Consider the following 26,471-nt stretch of genomic DNA (forward strand, 5'->3'; position numbering starts at 1 on the left):
AATAGAGAAAATGTAATAAAATAAAATCATATTTATGATTAAAAATGACCATGTTATATAAGGCTGTTTTCTAAGAAATAGCAGTGTAAAAGCAAATCTTTTAGCTTCTGACAGGGTAAGAAATGTGTTTTAGGTGTTATTAACTTTATAGGCTTTATTTAAAGATTTAATCATTGAATAGTTTTAACAAGTTAGTAATATATTTAAATATACTTGTTCATTAATATGATGATTTAGTTAAGAATTTTTAATTGTAACTCTTGTACCATTGCTAAACATTAGAGTTTATCTAGTCTTTGATTAATTTATGGGAAAGTTTATTCTCTTTAAAAATGCAATATAAAGAAAAAACTTTATAAAACAAGTATAGATGATTTTAAAAAAACAGGCAATGAAGCTTGTTTTAATTATCTGGTGAAGCTGAGTAGGAACCAACTTCTCCTCAGTCTGATTTTTCTTTTTCAAAAACAGCCATGATTACTGGTTTGAGGGTTCACATGGCTTCTCCTAGAATGCATGAGGAGAAAATGCATTCCAAAATTCAGCTCTACATGTCTAGCTGCACATATCTAAACATCTACATCTTATTTAGAAAAGTGCTTAAGTTACAAGGCTGGTGTGCATACTTTCACATTCTAGAACTTAGAAACCAAGTTTCATGCCAAGCTTCAGTGGATTTGCTGCCTTCTACATTTCAAGACAATTTGCCACTGGATCAGGGCTTTGCTGCACCCATTTACATCCCTGGTGATTTTCTAGGGAATCTAAAAGCCAAACTTGTTGAACAAGCTCAGTTTGCCAAATTTGCTACTCTCTGTGAACATTCAACAAGACACATCAGCCTCAGAAAGACATAAACAGATTTAATGAAGAATGGAAGAATATACTCAACGAATTTTGGAGGTCAGAGTCTCAGGGAGGGACAGGGCCCTCTTGGATTCTGCAGGTCCTTTCACACTGTCCCTCAGAGATCGCACGCTCTTCTGGCGGTTCCTTGCAAAGCGAGCCCTCTTGATCTTCCACAATGCGGCATCACTGAGGTTAGCAACATTGGTCCTCACAGCAGTAATGGCTTTGCAAAAGGAATTAAAGAGGTTACGTGGTTGGTGCTACTGCAAATGAGTACTACCACTTTGGAAATGAGATTCCTCCAAAGACCAAGAAAGGAACTACCATATGACCAACTATTCCACTCCTCGGTATTTACCCAGAAGAACTAAAATCAGTATACTACAGTGATATATGCATACCAATGTTTATAGCAGTGCAATTCACAATAGCCAAGGAAGGGAACCAACCTAGGTGTCTGTAAACAGATAAATGGATAAAGAAAACGTGTGTATACATTGTAAGTTTTAGCAGAAAAAGTGTACACAATGGAGTTCTTCTCAGCCATAAAGAATAAAATTGTGACATTTGCTGGTAAATGACTGTAGCTGGAGAACATCATGCTAAGTGAAACAAGCCAGACTCAAAGTCAAGGTGGATTGTTTTCTCTCACATGCATAAGCTAGAGAGAAATTTAAAAATGTAAAAAGGGGGTGGGGGTGAGATCCCATGAAAATGGGAGAACAGTGGAGTAGAAGAAAGGAGTTGAGGGAGGAGCAATGGGGAAAGGGGAGGGATTGCAGAAAGAAATTGACTGAATTACACTATGTATATGTATGAATGTATTACAATTAATTCCATTTTATGTATATCTATAAAGCATCAATTTTAAAATAAATAAATAGAAGGAAGAACAGTGGAGTAGAGAGAGGGAAATAGAAAGAGGGAGGAGGGAAGGGAAGGTGGATTGAAGGTGGGGGCTGAGATGGAGCAAACTATATTTTATGCATGAATGAATATGTCAAAATGAACCCCACTATTATGTATAATGTACTAATAAAAACATTTTTTTAAAGAGAGGTTATTATTTTTCTTCACTGCTATGTAATAAGGTAGTTTGAAACACTCCAAATGTGTTTTTTCAGTATTAAAAGATATATTTCATGGGTGCATGAGTTCTCCTTCTCCCCCTATGATAAGTCTTAAATTTTAAAAAATCATGATTGCTGTCCATTGTAGCCATCATCTATAATCTTTCTGTTTAGACCACCAGATTAAATTAGACAATTTTGCTATCTTTTCCCCATCTATTTAGAGCTATAAGCAACTCATTAATAAGTATACAAGAGCTTGCAAGGTGCAAATATATCTACAAAAATGCTAATAAACAATAGATGCATAATGATTGAAAAATATTTAAGGAATACACAATCACAAATGGTTATTACGGGTCTTCAAGGAAATGAGAATAATTTTTATTTTGGAATACCAGTATATACTTAAATCTATGGATTAGTTTAATAGATGTTTAATAAACATTTGATGAGTTCAGTATACATGAAATCAAGGCATCCTTCTACACACCAAGTATCTTCTGCTTCCCTAAAAAGAACACGGACTGTGACTATTTACAAGTTTTTTGTTTTACTTACTTGTAGGAAAAGGAAATTCTTTGTTACAATCCAAATGAAGTTGAGCTTCCAAAGAAAGAGTCTCAAACCTATTGACAAAGAATTCCCAGCTCAAAGCAGGAATATCTTGCTTAAGAAAATGCAAGAGTAAAAGCTTGCTCAATATTGTCGGCCGGTCTTTCACCACAGTATCAAACTGAAAGTCAAGACAAAGACAAAGGCCCTGGAAAAGAAGGGAAAAAAGAAAGTCAAATGAAAATATCTATGGTACATCAATGGCAATATACTAAACAGGTCCATAAACAAGGCAACCTCCTCCATCCACACTTATAAGCAGAATTATTCAAGTGAATTTTTTTTTTTTTTTGTAGCAGGGATTAAACTCAGGGTTATGAAACCACTCAGTCACATCCCCAGCCCTTTTCATATTTTATTTAGAGACAGGGTACAGCTAAGTTGTTTAGGGCCTCACTAAGTTGCTGAGGCTGGCTTTCAATTTGGCAATCCCCCTGTCAGCCTCCCAAACTGCTGGGATTACAGGCATATGCCACAGCGCCCAGCTTGAAATCTCTTTTTAAATTTTTTTTTTTTTTTAGTTATACATGGACATAATATCTTTATTTTGTTTAGTTATTTTTATGTGGTGCTGATGTTCGATCCCAGGGCCTCAATGTAGGGGGCAAGTGCTCTGCCACTAAACCCCAGCCCCAGCCCCAAATCTTTTTTGATGGTAAGTTTTGGCAGGAAATATAAAAAGGCAGAAGAGAAGCTCCTCCTAATTGGAGAATATCTCTTGAATTTTGCTTCAGAAATGTGAATGATATGTATGTTATTCATTTTCTAATGCATTAAATAATAACTATTCAATTCAAATACCCCCAAGCCCTCAAGGCAGTGTGTCCTTGTTTTTGTTTTTTTTGGTCTGGAGTTTCATTAAGAAAAACCTGTTTTCAAAGCTACATTTCATTCTGACTAGAGTGAGATGAAATCTCAGTGTAGTTTTAATTTGCAGTTCTTTAATTGTTAGAGATGTTGAACATTTTTTCATGTATTTGTTGATCATTCATATTTCTTCTTTGGAGAAGGATCTGTTCAGTTCCTTTGCCCATTTATTGACTAGGTTATTTGTGGGGTTTTTGACGTTAAGCTTTTTGAGTTCTTTGTATATCCTGGAAATTCATTCCCTATTTGAGGTGCAGGTGGAAAAGATTACATTTCTAGCAATTAGAGAAATGCAAATTAAAACCACACTGAGATTTTATCTCACTCCAGTCAGTCAAGAATATAAGTAACAACAAATGTTGGTGAGGATGTAGGAAAAAGGCACACTCATACATGCTGGTGGGACTGCAAATTGGTGCAACTACTCTGGAAAGCAGTATGGAGATTCCTCAGAAAATCTGATATAGAATTAACATTTGACCCAGTTATCTCACTCCTCAGTATATATCTAAAGGACTTAAAATCAGCATACTAATGACCAATATAATTCTGCAACATGTACACTCAGAAAAATGAGAAATTATATTTCATCTATGTCTGATATATCAAAGTGCATAACTGCATTCTACTGTCATGTATGACTAATTAAAACAAATAATTTTTTAAAAAAAAAATCAGCATACTACAGTGACATGGTCACATCAATGCTTACTGCAGCTCAATTCACAATAGCTAAGCTATGAAACCAACCAAGATACCCATCAACAAATGAATGGATAAAGAAATTGTGGTATATATACACAATGGAATATCACTCAGACATAAAGAGTGACTTTATGACATTTTCCAGTAAATGGATGGATCTAGAGACCATAATGCTAAGTGAAATAAGCCAATCCCCCAAAAAACAAAGATCAAATATTCTCTCTGATAAGTGGATGCTAACACACAACAAGGGGGAGGGGAAGAATACAAGTTCAGTAGATTAGACAAAGGGGAACAAAAGGGAAGGAAGGGGGATAGGAATAGGAAAGACAGTAGAATAAATCTAACATAATTTTCCTGTGTACATGTATAAAAATACCTACGTGAATCCACCATCGTACCCACTCACAGGAATGGGGTCCTAGTATAGGACATATTTCATGCTTATATAATTTTATCAAAATGTCATGTATAACTAACAAGAACCAACAACAACAAAAGCTACATTTCTGAATTCACATGAAGATATTTTTAAATTCCCTTTCACTTCTAAATTGCATGGTTCTCTAAAAGTCACTTTGTCTTTTTGGAATGTGAGTGGAACAGACTTAAAAAATCAAAGTTGGGGGCTGGGCTACAGCTCAGTTGTAGATCACTTGCCTAGCATGTGTGAGGCCCTGGGTTCAACCCTCAGCACCATATAAAAATAAATAAATAAACAAACAAATAAAATAAAAGCATTCTGTTCATCTACAACTACAAAAAATTAAAAAAAAAAAATCAGAGTAGAAATAGATGGAGAATCCCCTTCTCTATTCCATGAGTTTACCATTTCACCTCTCTTCAATTGAGTGAAATTTAAAAGCTGTAATTCATTCAACCATCTCATTTACTCATTTAACTGTAATCTAACAAGTGCCTCTTATATTCCAGGCCCTGAGCAGAGTGGGACATAGAATTCCTGGTAAGACATCAGAGAAGACTCCAGAAGACAGCTGGGGTTTATAAAGGAAAGCGGGCCACAGGCAGCACACTCTTACATTTTGTCAGATCCTGAAGAGTTTGTCCTTGCTTCTTGGTCTTAAATTATAGGAAAAAAAAAAAAAGCCACACCACATTGGGAGGCAGTGTGTACACACAAACACCTGCATGCACACACAGTTAAAAACATGGACTTAATTATGAATCAAACCTGAGTTTGTTCTGCCACAACTAGCTATGTGACTCTGACGTACTTTACCTTTCTAACCCTTAGTTTCTCATTTGTAAAATGGGAGCGCACAAAAGGGTATTGTGAATATGAATAAGCTAAGGCATGATGGAACACTTTTAATACAGGGCATTGGCAACATAGTGTCTATTTGACAAGTGTTAGCTCTTGCCCTAATTGTTAGTTTTGATAACAATGGCAAAATAACAAATCTGTATCAATACGGAGAAACAGTAGAGATTTTAGTCTTGATTCTCTCAAACTGATTTACTCTGTGCCCTTCAATTAGACCTGTCTCTCCAGGACTTGTAAAATTTCTGAAGTTTAGTAAACAGGTGCCACAGGAGATAAATGTACGACTCTCTCAAGGTCTTGTATCACGTTTGTGACGTTTCATTTTGGTGGCACACTTGCCTTCTCCAGCTTTACTTTGATTGCTATTATGATTCATCTGCTTTCTCTTAGCATCTATCCTGTAATGACAGGGGCTTCCAGCCTAGCAGCCAACAAAATGGCCTAGGATAAACCAGCCTAGTTTAAAAAGGTGCTACACACAACAAAAAGTTATGCAATAGTTACCGCTATCAAAGAGTGAGGTCAACAGGTGGTCAACAAAACTAAAATGAAAGAGCCAACAAAAAAGAATAAAGGGGCATCTCTGAATATCTGAATAAGGGTCAAGCTCTGGGATGATCTTCAATTTAAATACTTATACTGTATGGGTAGAGATTGGGGGCAAATAACTCATCTTTTTGTTTGTTTTCGATAAAATTTAACAAACCTGCTTTCAAACACACCCACAGAATTTCCACGTTACCATCATTGTCATCCATATTGTATTTATACAATGTCATGGTCTGAAGGTCGTGTTCCCCCCAAAATTTATTTGTTGAAACTTAATCACCATTGTGATCGTAATAGGAGGTGGGGCCCTTGAGAGATGATGAGGTAATGTTGGTGGGATCCTCATGAAGGGAATTAGTGTCCTTTTAAAAGAGGCCCCAGAAATAGTGAAAGGCACCAACCGTGAACCAAGCCCTGACCAGATACTGAAATCTGCCAGCACCCTCTAGAACTAGGACGAGTAAATTTCTATTGTTATATAAGCTATTCCATTTATGGTGTTTTATTATAGCAAGCCTGAAAGACTCCGACATTGACAAATACCTCAGTAGTGGAACTGGCACAGACCATCTGCAGAACAAATATTACACATCATACATCACCTGCAATGCTGGCCTCTTTATGGTGTCGAGCAGGAGACCTGCCCTGGTAGCCACTGCAGGGTTGACATCTTCCACGGCTGTCAGAAAGCAGCAGAAGGCGTGTGCCAGGGAGTACTTTAGCAGGTGGTTTTTGGTCACTGAGTGAATATCCAGAAATCTACAAATTACAGCCACTTTTTCCACTGCAATGTAAAATACAGAGGACAAAATGTACAGAGGTACATATTACTCTTACTCTGAGAACTGAACCCACGAGAAAAAGTTAACTCAGGGACCCACATGGCAACGGTAAACACCACAGGGAGATCCCCGTGCCCGTCTCCAGTGTTGTTTCATCTGCAGCAGAGGCCGTTCCCACTCGGGGCAGTGCCTTCCTGCTGACGTAGCTCTTCACTTGATGTACCTCTTAGTCATTGTCTAGGCTTTTTAAATGGTCTTTCTCTTTGTTTAACTTTCAGTTCCATTTCAAACTACTCAAAATGTCTTTCTGCTCACTTGTGTGGCCATTCCATGGGAGCTCTGAGGACCACAGCAGGGAAGAAGAGGCACCCACCAGGCCAGGCGCCAGGTTTGGGTCTACTCTTAACGGTCATGATGTGAAATGACAGATAATTTCCTGTGGCTGCAGAAGCCACACATTTCTTCCAGGATACAAATATACCCTCGTTTAATGAATTTCAAATTATTCTTCAAATCTATGTAAAATTATTCTAGCCATTCTTACAGAACAATCTCATAAAAAATTTTCATACCAAGCACAGCAATACAGTGTGATGTGAATAAAGACATTTTAGTACTTTGATTAAGCTATTCTGGAATCCTAGAATATTCTTTCTACTCTTTTATCCTTGTTGACATTCGACCATTCCTATTAATTGCTGAGGTTCTATCTGTTCAATGAAGTCCCTCTGACCTTCCACCCAATGAACTCCTGTAAAAAGTACTACTCATTTTCACATTATTAATTTACATCTGGCATCTGTATATTCATCTTACATACCCATAGGACACGTGTTCTTTAGTGTTCTTACATTATGTCTTTTATTTTTTATCAACTTCATATATGCTTGTATTTGGGCTCCTCAATTAAGTTGGAAGGCTTTTGATGGTAAAATTTTTCTCATACTCACTTTTACCACTCCCATAGTACCTCTTACATGTAGTATTTATTCAGTAAATTCATGGATTCACTTGTTTTTAAAATATCTATTAAGAATGTATGTGTTTTATGTATTTGAAATTAAGGGACTATTGTAAGCAGTTGTGGGGAAAGGAAGTAAATGGAAGACTTTCCACATTCACAACTCTTGACTTCAAAGTCAAATTAACTAAAAGCAATAAGACAGATACAACTAGTTGAAATGTAATACAAAACTCTAATGGAGTACAAATAAAATGTAATGAGAGATCAGGGAATAAAGAAACTACTTTCTACTGAGATCACCTTGAAGGTGGAACTCAATGGTGGCATAGATAAAATGAAGATGGCATTTGGACAGGGACTAGAATGGAAGATGATTTCAGACAGAGAATAGAGAATGGCCAAGACACTGGGCCAAGGGAAGCAAGAAGCAATGGGCAAATGACAACGGTACAAGTAGAAAGGAGAGTGGCAAACCAGGCGGCAAACACTTGCAGTTAGGCGATGGGGAAATTTGTACAGCAGTTGAAGGAGCCTGAATATTTTTATTCTCTAGACATTGAGAACTCATTAAAAATTTTTATTTGAAAAGTAACATAATCAGAGCCATGATTCAGAAGACTAATCTGGCAATAATCTAATCCTTAAATTGGAATGAAGAAGCATATTTAAATATTTATCTGCTTTATTTGCATTTAAATACAAATTCCCTATAAAACATTGCAAATGCCATGCAGATTTTTGCTAGAAAATTTTACCCTACAACATCTAATTTCCTACACCATCATGAACTGGCATATTAACTAGTCCCTGGGATTTGTGTGAATGTCAAAAAGCAAGAACTCTTTGAAGTGGCCAGAGTGTAGGAAACTGTTAACTCATCTAATGGGACTTCCATTTCTGGGTCAAACTTTTGAGACACTAAAATACGTGGAACCATTCTTATAAGCAACACTCTGGCAATCCAAACCCTGCTTGCTGCCCCTGAGAACAATGAGCCAGAAGATATAAAGTTCCAAGAAAACATCCAAGGTCCTTCTCTACCACATTATTCTGAGAATTTGCCATTTTATGCACTAGCAAATTAGACCCTTCATGCACCAGACTTGGTTCTTTGTGCCTTGATGGCAAGACCAGAAGGAATTCTCAAACCTTACTGAATTACCTGAAAACTGGTTTAAAATCTAGATTCCTATCCTCACCACTACCCTGAGATTCTGATTCAGTACGTTAGGGTGGGGCTCAATAACTTTTATTTTTAACAGATATCTCAGTAACTCTGATACAAGTTACCTACATTATTTATAAACCAAATGGACACATTTGGGAGTAGAAAAGGGGGGGTTAACTAATTATGCCTGGATAATGTCAAACACTCTGTAAAACTGTGTGGAGGAGACTCAGTGGAGGAACACCAGCCATCAGGAGAATGTCCCTTAAATGGCAGGAGGAGGAAGGAGGCCAAAAACAGATGTCAGAACTGGACATCTGGTTTACATTATGAGCAGAGAATTTTTAAGCTAATACAGAAGTACCTGCTTCAAACCTCATCTTCCAGTCTTTGCTGTTAAAGTTGCTGTTTATGATAGTCCAGAAGATGTCAGCACCATGAGGAAGGGACAGAGCATGGAGGAGGAGAGGGACCGCCAGTGAAGAGAGCTGGGAGAACTCGGACTTGACGACTCTCCACAGGCTGAGGAGTCAAGAGAAGCAAAGTGGTGAGAGTTTATTGTTTCCCGGAAAAATGTCCTCTTATCTTAGCTCCTGGTGAGTATAGTTAATTGTCAGCTGTTAGGGATGCTTTCAGTGAAATTACATTCATCCGCAAGACTATAATCCTCTGATAACATTTTCTATACTGTTATATTAATTTCTGTAAAGAAATCACTTTCATATAACAATACAGAAAAATACCTATTACATTTTTAACATAAAATTAAAATTTGCATATTACAAATTTCAGCTACAAAAATAAACAATGACTTAATATACAAAACTGGCATTAGTTAAGATGATGGGGTGATACATGATTTTTAGCATTTTTCTTTTAATGAACAGCTGTAAAGTTTTGTTGGTTTTGCCTGCCCAGCAGCCCTGTCCCCTTATTATGGCAAAGAACAACTATTTTTCTATTAAAAACAGCCTCTGCAGGAACTGGCAGTATTGCCAATCAAGCTCCCCCACTCCCCTATCATGAGGGTGAACCCAAAATACAATAGTCTTTCAATACCCAGAACAGTGACCAGTCTTACAAGTGGGCATATGTTTCAAGCATGGGAATGTCCAAGTGTTTGTTCAGAGAGCAATATTGTCTCTGGGAGAGAAAAGATCTCTCTCTTTCTGAAATCTCAGGAAGAAAGGGCAGTGTCAGTAAGGGGCTGCCAGAGGCTCTCTTTCCCACTTCTCAGGACAGCCTGCCTGGGGAGAAGCCAACACTTGGTTCTACCTAATAAGCAAGACAGACCTAGGCTAAGTGATGGGGTAGGTGGGGAAAGCAAAAAGACAGACAGGGGACAGAGGAAGGTCCCTGGTAATACCTTGCCCCTGATAAGTTTAAGCTAAGACCCTATCAAGCCCTACCAGAATAATTCTCAATATATTTTGGGTTCAATTTTTCATTTAACTATATGAAGCATGCCTTTTATTGGTTTTCTTTGTTATTTGAAGGATTTTTTTTTCATATGTGGCTCCAGAGTTAGTACCAGAAGCAATACTATTTGTTGTCGTGAGTCATTCATGAGCTGTGTGTGTGAGCTATGCGCATTTGAGCATATGAGGGGACGGGTCCGGTGTCGAGCACTTATTGGGCTATGCAACACAAGTGTGCCTTTTCTCTCACTCTGCCTATGATACCATATAGCACCTGAAATGGACATGACTTGCCAAAATGTCAATCAATCACCTGACCACAAGACATCACCAAGCAAGCCTCCACCCTTCGAAACCCATCCCTTGCCTTATTTGGGTGGAACATTTTATAGAATGTCTTTTCCTCAATAAGTAGAGGGTTTTGGGGTGTGCTGGCTCTCTTGCTTGCCTCTCTTGCTCCCCTTGCCCTCTTTCCAGCATGGAAGGTGATCTTTGAGGTCACAGAGCCATCCCTGACCCCAGCAATTAAGAAAAAGGTATTTTCATGTTTGTGTAGTTTCTTTGCCACTTTCTTAGTTATTGATAAATAACTCAGATCATCTTGTCAGCCTGGCCAGCTGGCGACAATTTGTGACTTTAAAAAGCTTATAATGAGGGCTGGATTGTAGCTCAGCGGTAGAGCGGTTGCCTAGCAAGTATGAGGCACTGGGTTCGATTCTCAGCACCACATATAAATAAATTTTTAAAAGGTCCATCAACAACTTAAAAAAAAAGCTTATAATGAACCACAGAGAGATGAGCAGAATGTCACTTTCTCTCTCTTCTTTGCAGAAAGCATACTGACATACAACACAATAAATTTGCCTGCTAATCAGAAGACATGCCAGAACTATAGCATAAAAAAGAGCCATTTTCAAACACCATCAGTTCAACCTGAGTACTGGAAGTCAGACAAACGTGGGTCTAATCCCAGCACTGCCGTCAATCAGCTGTATAACCAAGGGCAAAGTTTTCAACTCCTCTGAACTCTCAGTTCCTCCCAATGTGGGCTGATGCAGGGTGCTTGGCATACAGGAGTTATTCAAAGACCTTGAACTACCATCATCCCTGTGAGGGAGCATGATGATGTTTCTATGAAGAATGAAGAGGAAAGAGAAGACATAATTGCCACTTTGTGGAACTTTCAACTTAGATAAAGGAGGCGAACCACACACAGAACCTCCAGAACACCATGCTAGGGCAAGAAGCTGGATCTGGACTGTCCTGTTGGCTGTTGAAGTCCTCTAAGGCAGCTTGGGTGGAAAAGAGGAAGACTGTCCTTTCCCAGACTCCTTCATTGTCATGATGTTAGGGTGGGACTTTGAGGAAAAAGCTTAGACTAAGTACCCCAAAAGCACAGCATCAATAATCCATTAGGCTTGGGCACATTTTTCTGTGGGGAATACTTCAGTAACTGAAGTCTGCCTATTAAGAATCCCCACTCCTCTAGAATTAACAGAACATCTGCCCTGACTGTTCCATCACTGATTCTGACCATATTTGCAGCTTGTCTCATCTTTGGCCTGAACCTTTCAGATCATCCTCACTCTTCCCCACATCCAGGTCAGCATGTCTACCTCTCAGCTCCTTCCTCCCGCTACACCTGGATAATCCCTATTTTATGATGAGGAAACCTCTGTAGCCTCTCCACCTTTCCTTCTGTCATTCCTCTGCCTTTCCCATAGGTGCTTCTGTAGTGGGTTGAATAGTGTCCCCCAAAATTCATGTCCACCTAGAACTTCAGAATGTTACCTTACTTAGAATAGACATAATTAGTTAAGGCAAGTTCATACTGAATTAAGATGGGCCCTAAATCTAATGACTGGTGGCCTCATAAGAAGAGGAAAGACAGAACACTCAGGAAATATGCTCTTTACAGCTGGGTCCCAACCTACTTCTCTGGCCTCTTTTTTCCTTATTACCTCACAAAACCACACCATGAATCATGAAGCAAAAATGAAACCTTGGCATCACCTAGGCTTGCCTTGCTCATTTCTCACCTCCTCTTTGCAACTCCATCCTCTGGTTGCTCTTAACACTTATGCTTCCCCAAAAAGGTTCTACCTATCTCCAAACTTATCAACCAAAATTCTTTGCTGTAGTACCCAAACGGTCTCTACTGCTCAGCCCTTCCCCAGCCATTCATCCAGAAAAGAGCTCACCCACCTGTGGATTGTGCAAAATAGTCACTTATCACATTACCTTGGGTTACACATATATACATATTTGGGTGTGTGTGTGTGTGTGTGTGTGTGTGTGCACATGTGTATAAAATGACCATGTGTCTTAGTTTATCCAAGATCTTAGTTTATCCTGTTGTTTTGATATTATTGTGAAGGCCATCCCACTTTAATCTAAAAAGTAGACCAATTTAAATAATAAAATATGTGATCATCTTCTGTATACTGAGAATTAATCCCTTCTAGACAAGACTACAAACTCCCCAAGTGCCTAGAATAGTAATATATACAGTGAACACTCATTATATTTTTTGAATGAGTAAATAAATAAGTGAACAAAATAAGTAAAGACAGACTTGGTTTTGTCTCCTAGTTACCCTTAACCTGAAGGAACCTTTTTCCTTTTCCTTTTTTATCATTTTTCCTTTTGTCTCATCTTATTCTCTTTCATGTAAAATGAGGATAATATTTTTTTGACTTGCTGCCAGGAAAACTCTAACAGTTATTTTAAGGTCCTCCAGAAGAAAGCACTGTATATCCAGGGCAATATTTTATTATTATTCTCAAAATGCCTCAGCAGTGTCTAAGAAAATAACTTTCCAGACAATGCATGGAGGGATTTTAGATGTCTATTAGCAGTTCCATTTCACGTGAGAAAATGAGTAAATCCTTACTTAGTTATACTAAGTAATTATTAAATTATCTGTTGACTTTTTATAGGGCATGCTTTATTCTTAACCCATATAACAACTAAAAGGCATAAAAATAACCCGTGTTTTACTTTTTAATATTCCTACAGTATCTAGCAAGTGAACATAATCTTCATATTGACATAGTTTAATATCAGGTGAAATAAAATAAATAAAAGTAGTTCCATAGGTAATAAAGCAGTCCTCCCTGAGAAAATAACCCAAATGAGCTAGTAAGTCATATTCTAAGTTCACGTCTGAAGCTTAAAATATAAACAAACAAAATAAGACATTAGGAAGACATACCTTGCGATCAACATGTGGTCCTGAATGTAGGCTAAAAATTGGGGATGATCTTTTCTAGCAATGTATAAACATTCTCCGTGCAGACAGAGAATCTTCAGGCAATTGAGCATATTAAAAAGAATGTCTGGCTCTTCAAATTTAGCCATTTCCTATGCAAAAAAAACCCCACATGGTTACTGGGTTTTCCAAAACAGCATGCTACTAATCCAAAAATTCAAAGATTTCAGAAAATATACCTGGAAAATGGTGTATATTAGTCTCAACGTTACAGGAAGCTGTTGGTAGCAAAACTTTCTTTCAGTATCATTCTTTACTGCTGTGAAGAAATAATTACACAAAGGTTAGCCTATCTACTCCACACACCCCAATCATCATCAGTTGATCAAGATCATGAAACCAAATACAGAATATATTGATAAGTGTTTGTACACAAACCTTACATGTTTTTATTTGCTCTCCAAATTAGAGTATAGACCTTCCATGAGACAAGTGCAGAAAGCCTCAATGTAGGCTTCTCTGCCTCCATTTTCACTATTGGCCCATCATGGATTCTGAGGTCTTTGGCTCCCTGAGCTACCCCAGCCCAGCCCTGTGCAGGTCAATTAACACCAGAGGGGGTTATCCCATAAATTAACTCAAAATAGGGCATTCAGAAAAAAAGATGAATGTATTCAGATGAGAACACCACTCGTTTTATCTTTTTGTTTTATCTTCTTGTAGGATCTCTAAACCCTTTGTCACTGGTGGTGGGGGGAGGGCAATAGTATACTATAGTAACTTCAATGAAGTTAACCAAATGAAGACACTAGTGTAAAATGTGTTAAATAACACACCAATGTAGTAAGCTTTGGCAATTTCTAGGATTAGAGACAACGGCAGTCTAATCCTCTCGGCCTATATATTAAACAGTTTACTGAGAATATTCCATTCAAAGATATTTTAAACACTTGCTACCAGCCCTTGGCTCGATTTGTTTAATGTGGAAGTTTGATACAATATTTTAGTGGTGGACATAGATGACTGCCATATGCAATAGGCACCAGGCCACTGAGTGAAGAAAAACGAAATTGTCTTGAAGGTAATGGAATCACTGAACATGCGGATGGAGCAGCCACCCCCTGACTCCCTGAGGAGGAGTGAGGATCGCTGCCTGAAGGCCACAGAGCTGGGGCAGCCTGCAGCTCTGAGAAGCCAGGAACGCGGTCATGGGAGAGTTTACAGGGGCTTCCTTGAGGACACAGTCCATAGCTGTGTCCTGCAAGACAGCAGAGAGCAAAAGAAGGGAAGCAGCTGACGCTGTGCCAGAGCCTGAAGCAGTGTCTGGGGAAGAAGGGCAAAGTGAACGCCTTACAAGTAGAGTTTATGATATGTCAGCAAGAAAAATAGTACAGCTGGCCTCTACATCCACGGTCTCTGTACCTATAGATTCAACCAACTAAGGCTCCAAAACATCCAGAGGGGAAAAAATGCATCTATACTGAACATATACAGATTTTTTTTCTAATCATCATTCTATAAAAAATGCAATATAACAACTATTTGTATAGCATTTACACTATATTAGGGATTATATGCAACTTAGAGATAATGTGAAGCACATAGGAGGATGTGTGTAGATTACAGGTAAATATTACACTATCTTGAGCACCACACAGTCTTTGATCTCTGTCAGGCGGAGCGGATGTGTCTTAAAACCAGCACCCTAGGGACATCTGTAATTCATTTTTAAAAACTGTTTAATTTTAACCATTGTTCCAATAAAATATTGTATATAGAAGGGGCAATTGATTGATTTGTGCATTATCTTAGGTTTAGAAAATAAATCTGTATGGAAAGAGCACAGGTCAGGGGATTCTAAGTGAAGCCCTGGCTTCCCTTAGGCATGAAGCCTGAAAAAAGCATGACTCTGGGCTGTCATTACTTTTGAGTAAAGCAGGAGACCTGGTTTCTAGTCCCAACTCCTGCTACTACTAGTTTTGTAAGATTCGAATTTCTAATTCCCAGGCCCCCACCCAGAATATACTCAAAATTGGGGGTGGAGAGTGGAGCTCATTTGTTTTGTTTGTTTCCAGTCCTCAGATGTTTGTGGTGCTCCATCCAGCACAGCCTCGGAAGCACTTATGTATAAGCATAAATTATAAATGAATCACAAGAGCTACACCACCATGGGCAGATCATTTAACCCATCTGGGATTTATTTTCTCATCAGCAAAGTTAGAAGGCTGAACTAGATTAGCAGATTCAACCTTCTTTTCTGAAGGATGCTTTGTTTAAGGAAAATCCTGCTTAGAACTCCAGTGTAAAAAGTATAGCAAATTGGAGAATCCCACAGAGCTGGGCAGGGAGCCCACATATTTATCATTGGCCCTCATTTTCCCACCAATTGTCACCCCAATGAAGGAAGTTCCAAAGAAAGTAACAGGGAGTTTTCATAGCTCCAGGAAGTACCCTTCAAAAACCAATAAAATGGATCACCTCAGACATTCCTTCAAACTCTAAGTTTCAATGGTATCAAGTGGTGTGGGCTGAGATATTCATACTCACTTTACCAAGTGGAAGCAGTTCTGACCAAGAATTTTGTAGCAATGATGTGGTTACCTTGGTCTGAATAAGACACTGAGTAGCAACAGTGAACCCCACAAAACAGTCCCCTAAGAATGCTTACTGTTTGCTGAAGGAATGATGTAAAGCCCTTGTTTTCTGATTCTGGAGTGAGTCTCCCAGGAAGAAGATAGTCTAATAGTTCAGGATAGTGAAAGCAGGAATATTTTTTTGAAGCTGCTCAAATTGCCCCAGGTACTGTTCAAATTCCCAGAGTACCACCATCCAGATCTAGAAAATTAGGCTTCTCCAGAGGCACATGGGGGTCACATCCTGAATTCCCTAAACTCCCTCAGAGCACAAATTACAAATTAATCCATTTTCCTGTCATCTTGTTGTTCCAAATCTGCCCACTCAGAGCCTTTAAGCAAATTATAAAGTCATCCCTCCTCCCAACTGGGAGTGGAGTCATCTAGACTCTGAGAAAGACCTTAGCAACTACCAACTGTCCATTGTCCTAGCCAAGTACATGGGGTGCAGAAACTGCATGGAAGCAAGTTGTGTTCCCTCTGAATGAAAATATTTTGCTCTGGCCACGTGCCCTGAGTAGCTGTTGAACTTGCCAGCACCCTCCACCTCAGCCAATCAGCGTCTGCTTATAGTTACTTCTGCACACAATGAACACAACTCATTTTGTCGGAATTGTGTTAGTTTTCTACACTAACATAAGTTTTTCATGGGTAACAAGATCTGTTTCCAGAAAGATGATCAGATTGTGTTCCACTGAAGCTATAATGGATCTTCCACCTCATAATCTGGTAGGAAATGGCTCATCTGCATAAGTCAACATTAAGAAAGGTGCATCTGAACTTGCCATAGTCTATATCAACCTAAGAAACCAAGGATCTGAGCATTGGGCAAACTGGAAGGTGCATACTGTGCCCTCCCCATCAGCCAAGTTCACCTACCAGCATGTTCCGTGGGCGTGGTGCGACTGCCTGGGTTCTCCCCATGCTTGGCTGCTGGGTCCTCCTCCTCTCCTTCAGGGCCTATAATGAACTCTGGTCTGGAAGAAAGGAGGCTATCCTCCAGGCTGTCTGTGGGCTCCTGAAACAAACACAGCAAACCGTTGGGCTGCACAGAAGGTTTGGCTTAAGTCAATAAAAATGGATCATGGCCTGTTCTGTTCAACCCTCTGAGCTAGGAGGGCAAGGCAGCACACCTCCAGGAAACCTGAGTTTGCTTCCATAACAGTGAAAGATCTGTACCAACTGTTATTGAAGCATTTGTTTTCACTTGAATAAAAAAGAAAAAATAATGAACACATCATCTAGGCGACTCTCACATCTTCCTAGGCTACTCTCCACTTCTGCTTTAATCCCCTAGATTGGTAAGTATCCCACTCACCCAAGGACTCCCACCCATGAACATTTTGTTCAGAATTTATTTAGGAGGGGAAAATAAGAGGTTTTCAGAGATATGTTCAAATACAAATGCTAATTGTCCAGTCAAGTTAAAATATTAGAAGCAAGAAGTTACCATAGCATGAGAGAAAAAGGGAACAAGGTAGGACAACCAAAGTGTCCATTAACAGATGAATCAACAAAATGTGGTCTGTCCATGCAATGGAATATTTCTCAGCCTTAAAAAAGAAGGAGGCAGAGCTGCCAACCACTCCTGCAAGGTAGGCGGGCCTGCGACCCACCGGCAGAACAGGAGCAGCGGCCTGCTGAGAGGCAGAGCCGCCCCCTCCCCCCGCGCCGGCAAGGTAGACGGAACTGTGACCACCCACAGAGCAGGCCCAGCAGCCTGCTGAGGGGCAGAGCCGCCCCCTACCCCACACCACCCCCACGCCTGCCAGGTAGGCAGAACTGTGACCACCGACAGAAAAGGCCCAGTGGCCCGCGGAGGGGCAGAGCTGCCAACCACTCCTGCAAGGTAGGCGAGTCTGCAACCCACAGGCAGAACAGGAGCAGCGGCCTGCTGAGAGGCAGAGCCGCACCCCCCCCCCCGCGCCTGCAAGGTAGGCGGAACTGTGACCACCATCAGAACAGGCCAGACCTGCAACCGACAAACAGAACAGGCCCAGTGGCCTGCGGAAGGGTAGAGCCGCCCCCCACCACCCCCGCGCCTGCAAGGTAGGCGGACCTGCGACCCACCAGCAGAACAGCCCCAGAGGCCTGCAGAGGGGCAGTGCCGCTGCCTGCGCCTGCAAAGTAGGCAGAACTGCGACCACCGACAGAACAAGCCTAGCGGCCCGCAGAGGGACAGAGCCGCCGCCCGCGCCTGCAAGGTAGGCGGACCTGCTACCGACCAGCAGAACAGGCCCAGCGGCCTGCCGGCGTGGTAGGCACATTGCCCCAATTGGAGGAAGGGCAGAGCCGCTGCCCGTGCCTGCAAGGGAGACTTTGCAACTATACAAGAACAATATAAATATATAGGGGGAAAATTCAATAGCACAAAGTTTCACCAAGCAGAAAGAAACGCGAACAGTATGAAGAGACAAGGAAAGAAAGGACCACAAGCAATGCAGGTCAACTCAACGTTAGAAGAGGTAATAGCTGCAGCAGATGGAATGTCAGATAAAGAATTCAGGATATACATGCTTCAGATGATCTGGAGTCTCAAGGAAGACATCAGACAGCAAAATCGGACAATGAAAGATCACTTCAACAATGAATTACATAAACAAATCCAAGAAGCAAAAGATCAACTATACAGGGAGATAGAGGTTATAAAAAACAAACAAACAGAAATCCTAGAAATGCAGGAAGCAATAAACCAACTTAAAAACTCAATTGAGAATACTACCAGCAGAGTAGAACACTTAGAAGATAGAACATCAGACAATGAAGATAAAGTATTTCAACTTGAAAAGAACATAGACAGCTCAGCAAGACTGTTAAGAAACCATGAGCAGAACATCCAAGAAATATGGGATAACATCAAGAGACCAAATTTAAGAGTCATTGGGATACAGGAAGGGACAGAGTTTCAAACCAAAGGAATGAGCAATCTATTCAATGAAATAATACGAGAAAACTTCCCAGACTTGAAGAATGAGACAGAATCCCAAATCCTAGAAGCCTACAGGACGCCGAATGTGCAAAATCATAAGAGATCCACACCTAGAGACATTATAATGAAGATGCCCAACATACAGAATAAGGAGAGAATTTTAAAAGCTACAAGAGAAAGGAAGCAGATTACATTTAGGGGTAAGCCAATCAGGATAACAGCTGATCTTTCAACACAGACTCTGAAAGCTAGAAGATCCTGGAATAACATATTTCAAACACTGAAAGAAAATGGGTTCCAACCAAGAATTGTGTATCCAGCGAAATTAAGCTTCAGGATGGAAGATGAAATTAAAACCTTCCATGATAAACAAAAGTTAAAATAATTTGCAGCTAGAAAACCATCTCTTCAAAACATCCTCGGCAAAACATTACAGGAGGAGGAAATGGAAAATAACAATGAAAACCAACAGTGGGAGGTAGGTCAGTAAAGGGGGGAAAATAATCAAAGAGGAAAACAAACCATGTTTAGTAACATAAATAAACAAATATGGCTGGAAGAACAACCCATATCTCAATAATAACCCTAAATGTTAATGGCTTATACTCACCAATTAAGAGACACAGGCTAGAAGAATGGATCACAAAACAAGACCCAACAATATGCTGCCTACAAGAGACGCATTTGATAGGAAAAGACATACATAGGCTGAAGGTGAAAGGTTGGGAAAAATCATATCACTCATATGGACTTCGGAAACAAGCAGGTGTTTCCATACTCATATCAAATAAAATAGATTTCAAGCCCAAGTTAATCAAAAGGGATAAAGAGGGACACTACATACTGCTCAAGGGAACCATACACCAACAAGACATAACAATCATAAATATATATGCCCCTAACAATGGTGCAGCTATGTTCATCAAACAAACTCTTCTCAAGTTCAAGAATCTAATAGACCACCATACAATAATCATGGAAGACTTCAACACACCTCTCTCAACAATGGACAGATCTTCCAAACAAAAGTTGAATAAGGAAACTATAGAACTCAATAACACAATTAATAACCTAGACTTAATTGACATATATAGAATATACTACCCAACATCAAGCAGTTACACTTTTTTCTCAGCAGCACATGGATCCTTCTCAAAAATAGATCACATATTATGTCACAGGGCAACTCTTAGACAATATAAAGGAGTAGAGATAATTCCATGCATCTTATCTGATCATAATGGAATGAAACTGAAAATCAACGATAAAAGAAGGAAGGAAAAAGCATACATCACTTGGAGAATGAACAATAGGTTACTGAACGATCAATGGGTTATAGAAGACATCAAGGAGGAAATTAAAAAATTCTTAGAGATAAATGAAAACACAGACACAACATATCGGAATCTATGGGACACATTGAAAGCAGTTCTAAGAGGAAAATTCATTGCGTGGAGTTCATTCCTTAAAAAAAGAAAAAACCAACAAATAAATGATCTCTTACTTCATCTCAAAATCCTAGAAAAAGAAGAGCAAAACAACAGCAAAAGAAGTAGAAGGCAAGAAATAATGAAAATCAGAGCTGAAATTAATGAAATCGAAACAAAAGAAACAATTGAAAAAATTGACAAAACTAAAAGTTGGTTCTTTGAAAAAATAAACAAAATCGACAGACCCTTAGCCATGCTAGCAAAGAGAAAAAGAGAGAGAACTCAAATTACTAGCATAAGGGATGAAAAAGGCAATATCACAACAGACACTTCAGAAATACAGAAGATAATCAAAAATTATTTTGAATCCTTATACTCCAATAAATTAGAAGATAGTGAAGGCATAGATAAATTTCTTAAGTCATATGATCTGCCCAGATTGAGTCAGGAAGATATAGACAACCTAAACAGACCAATATCAATTGAGGAAATAGAAGAAACCATCAAAAGACTACCAACTAAGAAAAGCCCAGGACCGGATGGGTATACAGCAGAGTTTTACAAAACCTTTAAAGAGGAACTAATACCAATACTTTTCAAGCTACTTCAGGAAATAGAAAAAGAGGGAGAACTTCCAAATTCATTCTATGAGGCCAACATCACCCTGATACCTAAACCAGACAAAGACACTTCAAAGAAAGAAAACTACAGACCAATATCTCTAATGAACCTAGATGCAAAAATCCTCAATAAAATTCTGGTGAATCGGATACAAAAACATATCAAAAAAATTGTGCACCATGATCAAGTAGGATTCATCCCTGGGATGCAAGGCTGGTTCAATATATGGAAATCAATAAATGTTATTCACCACATCAACAGACTTAAAAATAAGAACCATATGATCATCTCGATAGATGTGGAAAAAGCATTCGACAAAGTACAGCATCCCTTTATGTTCAAAACTCTAGAAAAACTAGGGATAACAGGAACATACCTCAATATTCTAAAAGCCATCTATGCTAAGCCTCAGGCTAGCATCATTCTGAATGGAGAAAAATTGAAGGCATTCCCTCTAAAATCTGGAACAAGACAGGGATGCCCTCTCTCTCCACTTCTGTTCAACATAGTTCTCGAAACACTGGCCAGAGCAATTAGACAGATGAAAGAAATTAAAGGCATCAAAATAGGAAAAGAAGAACTTAAATTATCACTATTTGCTGATGACATGATTCTATACCTAGCAGACCCAAAAGGGTCTACAAAGAAACTATTAGAGCTAATAAATGAATTCAGCAAAGTGGCAGGATATAAAATCAACACGCATAAATCAAAGGCATTCCTGTATATCAGCGACAAATCCTCTGAAATGGAAATGAGGACAACCACTCCATTCACAATATCTTCAAAAAAAATAAAATACTTGGGAATCAACCTAACAAAAGAGGTGAAAGGCTTATACAATGAAAACTACAGAACCCTAAAGAGAGAAATAGAAGAAGATCTTAGAAGATGGAAAAATATACCCTGTTCATGGATAGGCAGAACTAACATCATCAAAATGGCGATATTACCAAAAGTTCTCTATAGGTTTAATGCAATGCCAATCAAAATCCCAATGGCATTTCTTGTAGAAATAGAGAAAGCAATCATGAAATTCATATGGAAAAATAAAAGACCCAGAATAGCAAAAACAATGCTAAGCAGGAAGTGTGAATCAGGCGGTATAGCGATACCAGACTTCAAACTATACTACAGAGCAATAGTAACAAAAACAGCATGGTACTGGTACCAAAACAGGCGGGTGGACCAATGGTACAGAATAGAGGACACAGAAACCAATCCACAAAACTACAACTATCTTATATTTGATAAAGGGGCTAAAAGCATGCAATGGAGGAAGGATAGCATCTTCAACAAATGGTGCTGGGAAAACTGGAAATCCATATGCAACAAAATGAAACTGAACCCCTTTCTCTTGCCATGCACAAAAGTTAATTCAAAATGGATCAAGGAGCTTGATATCAAATCAGAGACACGCCGTCTGATAGAAGAAAAAGTTGGCTACGATCTATATACTGTGGGGTCGGGCTCCAAATTCCTCAATAGGACACCCATAGCACAAAAGTTAATAACTAGAATCAACAAATGGGACTTACTCAAACTAAAAAGTTTTTTCTCAGCAAAAGAAACAATAAGAGAGGTAAATAGGGAGCCTACATCCTGGGAACAAATCTTTACTCCTCACACTTCAGATAGAGCCCTAATATCCAGAGTATACAAAGAACTCAAAAAATTAGACAATAAGAGAACAAACAACCCAATCAACAAATGGGCCAAGGACCTGAACAGACACTTCTCAGAGGAGGACATACAATCAATCAACAAGTACATGAAAAAATGCTCACCATCTCTAGCAGTCAGAGAAATGCAAATCAAAACCACCCTAAGATACCATCTCACTCCAGTAAGATTGGCAGCCATTATTAAGTCAAACAACAACAAGTGCTGGCGAGGATGTGGGGAAAAGGGTACACTTGTACATTGCTGGTGGGACTGCAAATTGGTGCAGCCAATTTGGAAAGCAGTATGGAGATTTCTTGGAAAGCTGGGAATGGAGCCACCATTTGACCCAGCTATTCCCCTTCTCGGTCTATTCCCTAAAGACCTAAAAAGAGCATGCTACAGGGACACTGCTACATCGATGTTCATAGCAGCACAATTCACAATAGCAAGACTGTGGAACTAACCTAGATGCCCTTCAATAGATGAATGGATAAAAAAAATGTGGCATTTATACACAATGGAGTATTACTCTGCATTAAAAAATGACAAAATCATAGAATTTGCAGGGAAATGGATGGCATTAGAGCAGATTATGCTAAGTGAAGCTAGCCAATCCCTAAAAAACAAATGCCAAATGTCTTCTTTGATATAAGGAGAGTAACTAAGAACAGAGTAGGGTCGAAGAGCATGAGAAGAAGATTAACATTAAACAGGGATGAGAGGTGGGAGGGAAAGGGAGAGAGAAGGGAAATTGCATGGAAATGGAAGGAGACCCTCAGGGTTATACAAAAGTACATACAAGAGGAAGTGAGGGGAAAGGGAAAAATAATACAAGGGGGACAAATGAATGACAGTAGAGGGGGCAGAGGGAGAAGAGGGGAGGGGAGGGGAGGGGGGGATAGTAGAGGATAGGAAAGGCAGCAGAACACAACAGACACTAGTATGGCAATATGTAAATCAATGGATGTGTAACTGATGTGATTCTGCAATCTGTATATGGGGTAAAAATGGGAGCTCATAACCCACTTGAATCAAAGGGTGAAATATGATATATCAAGAACTATGTAATGTTTTGAATAACCAACAATAAAAAATTTAAAAAAAAAAAAGAAGGAGATTCTGACACCTGCTACAACATGGAGGAAACTAGAGGACATTCTGCTCAGGCATACTACACAAGTTTCACTTATATAGTTTACATTGTATAATGTAGAAACAGAAGAATGGTGGCTCCCAGGGGCGGTGGGAAAAGAGACAGGAGTAATTGTCATTTAATAGTTTTAGAGTTTCAGTTTTGCAATAGGAAAAAGTCCTGGAGATGGGTTGTATAACAATGCAAATATACTTAAAGTTCTTTATTTATACATAACACGTCATGTATATGCATATGCGTGTGTACACACAAATAAAACAGGCTGCAAAAAATAGAAGGAAAAGAAAATATTTAATTTTTCTGAGGTTTTTTTTTAAAGAGAGGGTTAGGTATGGCTACCATTTAAAATATCTAACCTCGGGTAACTCTTCTACTTTTTTTCTTTCATGACTCATCTTCAAATATCTTCTTATAAAATTATCCTTATAACTATCACATTGACCACTAAACATTTTTTCAAAATTTATTTGACAAGCAAACAGGAGATAAAGATTGGCGGGACAAAGAAGATCATGAAAAGAAAAAATAAGTGCTAAAACAGTAACTGATAGGGCTCTGAACAAACACCTTTGCCAACTTCACAGTTTTATTGAGGCTGGCCCTGTTCCTGGAACAAACAAAAAGAAAACACCACAGCAAATCATAAACTGAGTTTCACACAGTTTGGCCCAATGGAGAGTTGCCTGCTATATACCGACTCCTGCATACACCTGGGAACCCACATTTCCAGTACTGTCCACCAAGGTAGCAGAGACCAGATGTGACCTGTCTTGCAAACTAGCCAAAGCCTCCTGCCAGCCCATTCTTCTTGTCCTCACCCATTCTCCTGATCTCCACTTATCCAATTAGGAAGTAGCTACTACATGCAGTAGACACTATTTGTTCTAAGAGTCTTCATCTGTTGATGAGCATCTAAACCATAATTTTTTTAATACTGGATATTGAACCCAGGGACATGTAACTACTGAGCCATGTCCCCAGCAATTTTTTTTTTTTTTTGTACCAGGAATTGAACTAAGGGGCACTTAACCACTGACCACATCCCTATCCCTTTTTATATATATTTTTAGAGACAGAGTCTCCCTGAGTTGCTTAGGGCCTTGATAAGTTGCTGAGACTGGCTTTGAACTTGCAATCCTCCTACCTCAGCCTCCCAAATTGCTCAGATTACAGGTGTGCACCACCACGCCTGGTGTCCCCGCCCTTTTAATTTTGTATTTTGAGATAGGATCTCACTAAGTTGCTTAGGGCTTCGATAAGTTGCTGAGGCTGGCTTTGAACTTGCAATCTCCCTTCCTCAGCCTCCAGAGTTTTTGGGATTATAGACATGCACCACCATGCCCAGCAATTGCTCATCATACCATTTGTGTTTATTGAGCCAATTAACATTGTAGATGTCATAATAGAAACTAAGTATTTAGTTCAATGCTGTATACTGTTTTCTTTTGTTGTTGTTATTATTTTGTCTTCCCTTAAACCATTAGGTACCAGAAATATTCATGGATACTATAAATTCATAGGTTAGAAACTCTGCCACCTCAGATTGATACTAATAAAAGGGTAGACACACAAACAATATGAAAAAGCAAGGGAACAAACCATCCTAAACAAATAAAAATACCTCAATAACAGAATCCATTGACATCACAGTGGAGAAAATGTCAGAGGAGGAATTTTAAAAGTTCATAGTTAAACTGATTTGTAAAGTAAAAGATGATGTAAGAAGTGAAACTGGAAAGAAAATAAAGTGAAAGATCACTTCAATAAAGTGATAGTTTCTAAAAAAGAACCAAATGGAAATCCTCAAGCTGAAGAAATCAATAAACCAAATTAAAAATTCAGTGGAAAGCATCACCAACAGACTAGACCACTTGGAGGATAGAGTTTTAGGCAATGAAAACAAAATATATAATCTTGAAAATATAGTTTACCATGGAGAAAAGATGTTAAAAGAACTTCCAAGAAATATGGGATAACATGAAAAGGACAAATTTAAGATTCATTGGGATAGATGAAGGCTCTGAAATAACAAATTAAAGGAATGCACACTCTTTTAAATGAAATATCATCAGAAAACGTCCCAAACCTTAAGAATGAAATGAGAAATGAAATACAGTTGGCTTGCATGACTTCAAATATATAAAACTGCAATAGATCCACATCAAGGCACATTATTATGAAAGTGTCTAACATAGAGAATAAGATAGAATTTTAAAGACTATTAGAGAAAAACCATAGGTCATATCTAGACATAAGTCATTCCAGACTTCAGCTGACTTCTCAACCGAGACCCTAAAAGCTAGGACATCTTGGAATAATATAAACAAGTTCTGAAAGAAAATGGATGCCAACCAAAATTATTATACCCAGCAAAATTAACATTCAAATTGAAGATGAAATAAAAACCTTCCATGATAAACAAAAGTTAAAAGAATTCACAACTAGAAAGCCTATACTATAAAACATACTCAATAAAATATTTCATGAAGAAGAAATTAAAAATAAAATTCAAAAACAGCAGAGGGAGGAACTACACTAGAAGAACAGTCAATCAAAG

At 38.8% G+C, this 26,471-nt stretch overlaps 1 protein-coding gene across 3 annotated transcripts in view; it reads right to left on the minus strand.

Moving 5' to 3' along the window:
* The window catches only part of Unc79 (unc-79 homolog, NALCN channel complex subunit), a 216,084-nt gene that overhangs the window by 97,844 nt on the left and 91,769 nt on the right, over window positions 1–26,471 (minus strand). For all 3 annotated transcript variants that reach the window (XM_071606555.1, XM_027931618.3, XM_071606553.1), the window contains exons 17-23: window positions 16,996–17,134; window positions 13,723–13,802; window positions 13,487–13,635; window positions 9,219–9,376; window positions 6,543–6,724; window positions 2,481–2,682; window positions 893–1,072 (exon numbers count right to left, since the gene is read on the minus strand). In XM_071606555.1, coding sequence (XP_071462656.1) covers window positions 893–1,072; window positions 2,481–2,682; window positions 6,543–6,724; window positions 9,219–9,376; window positions 13,487–13,635; window positions 13,723–13,802; window positions 16,996–17,134 — 1,090 coding nt within the window. The remainder of the gene's footprint in view (window positions 1–892; window positions 1,073–2,480; window positions 2,683–6,542; window positions 6,725–9,218; window positions 9,377–13,486; window positions 13,636–13,722; window positions 13,803–16,995; window positions 17,135–26,471) is intronic.

Source organism: Marmota flaviventris, chromosome 2 (genome assembly GCF_047511675.1).
Source record: "Marmota flaviventris isolate mMarFla1 chromosome 2, mMarFla1.hap1, whole genome shotgun sequence".
Classification (NCBI taxonomy): Eukaryota; Metazoa; Chordata; class Mammalia; order Rodentia; family Sciuridae; genus Marmota; species Marmota flaviventris.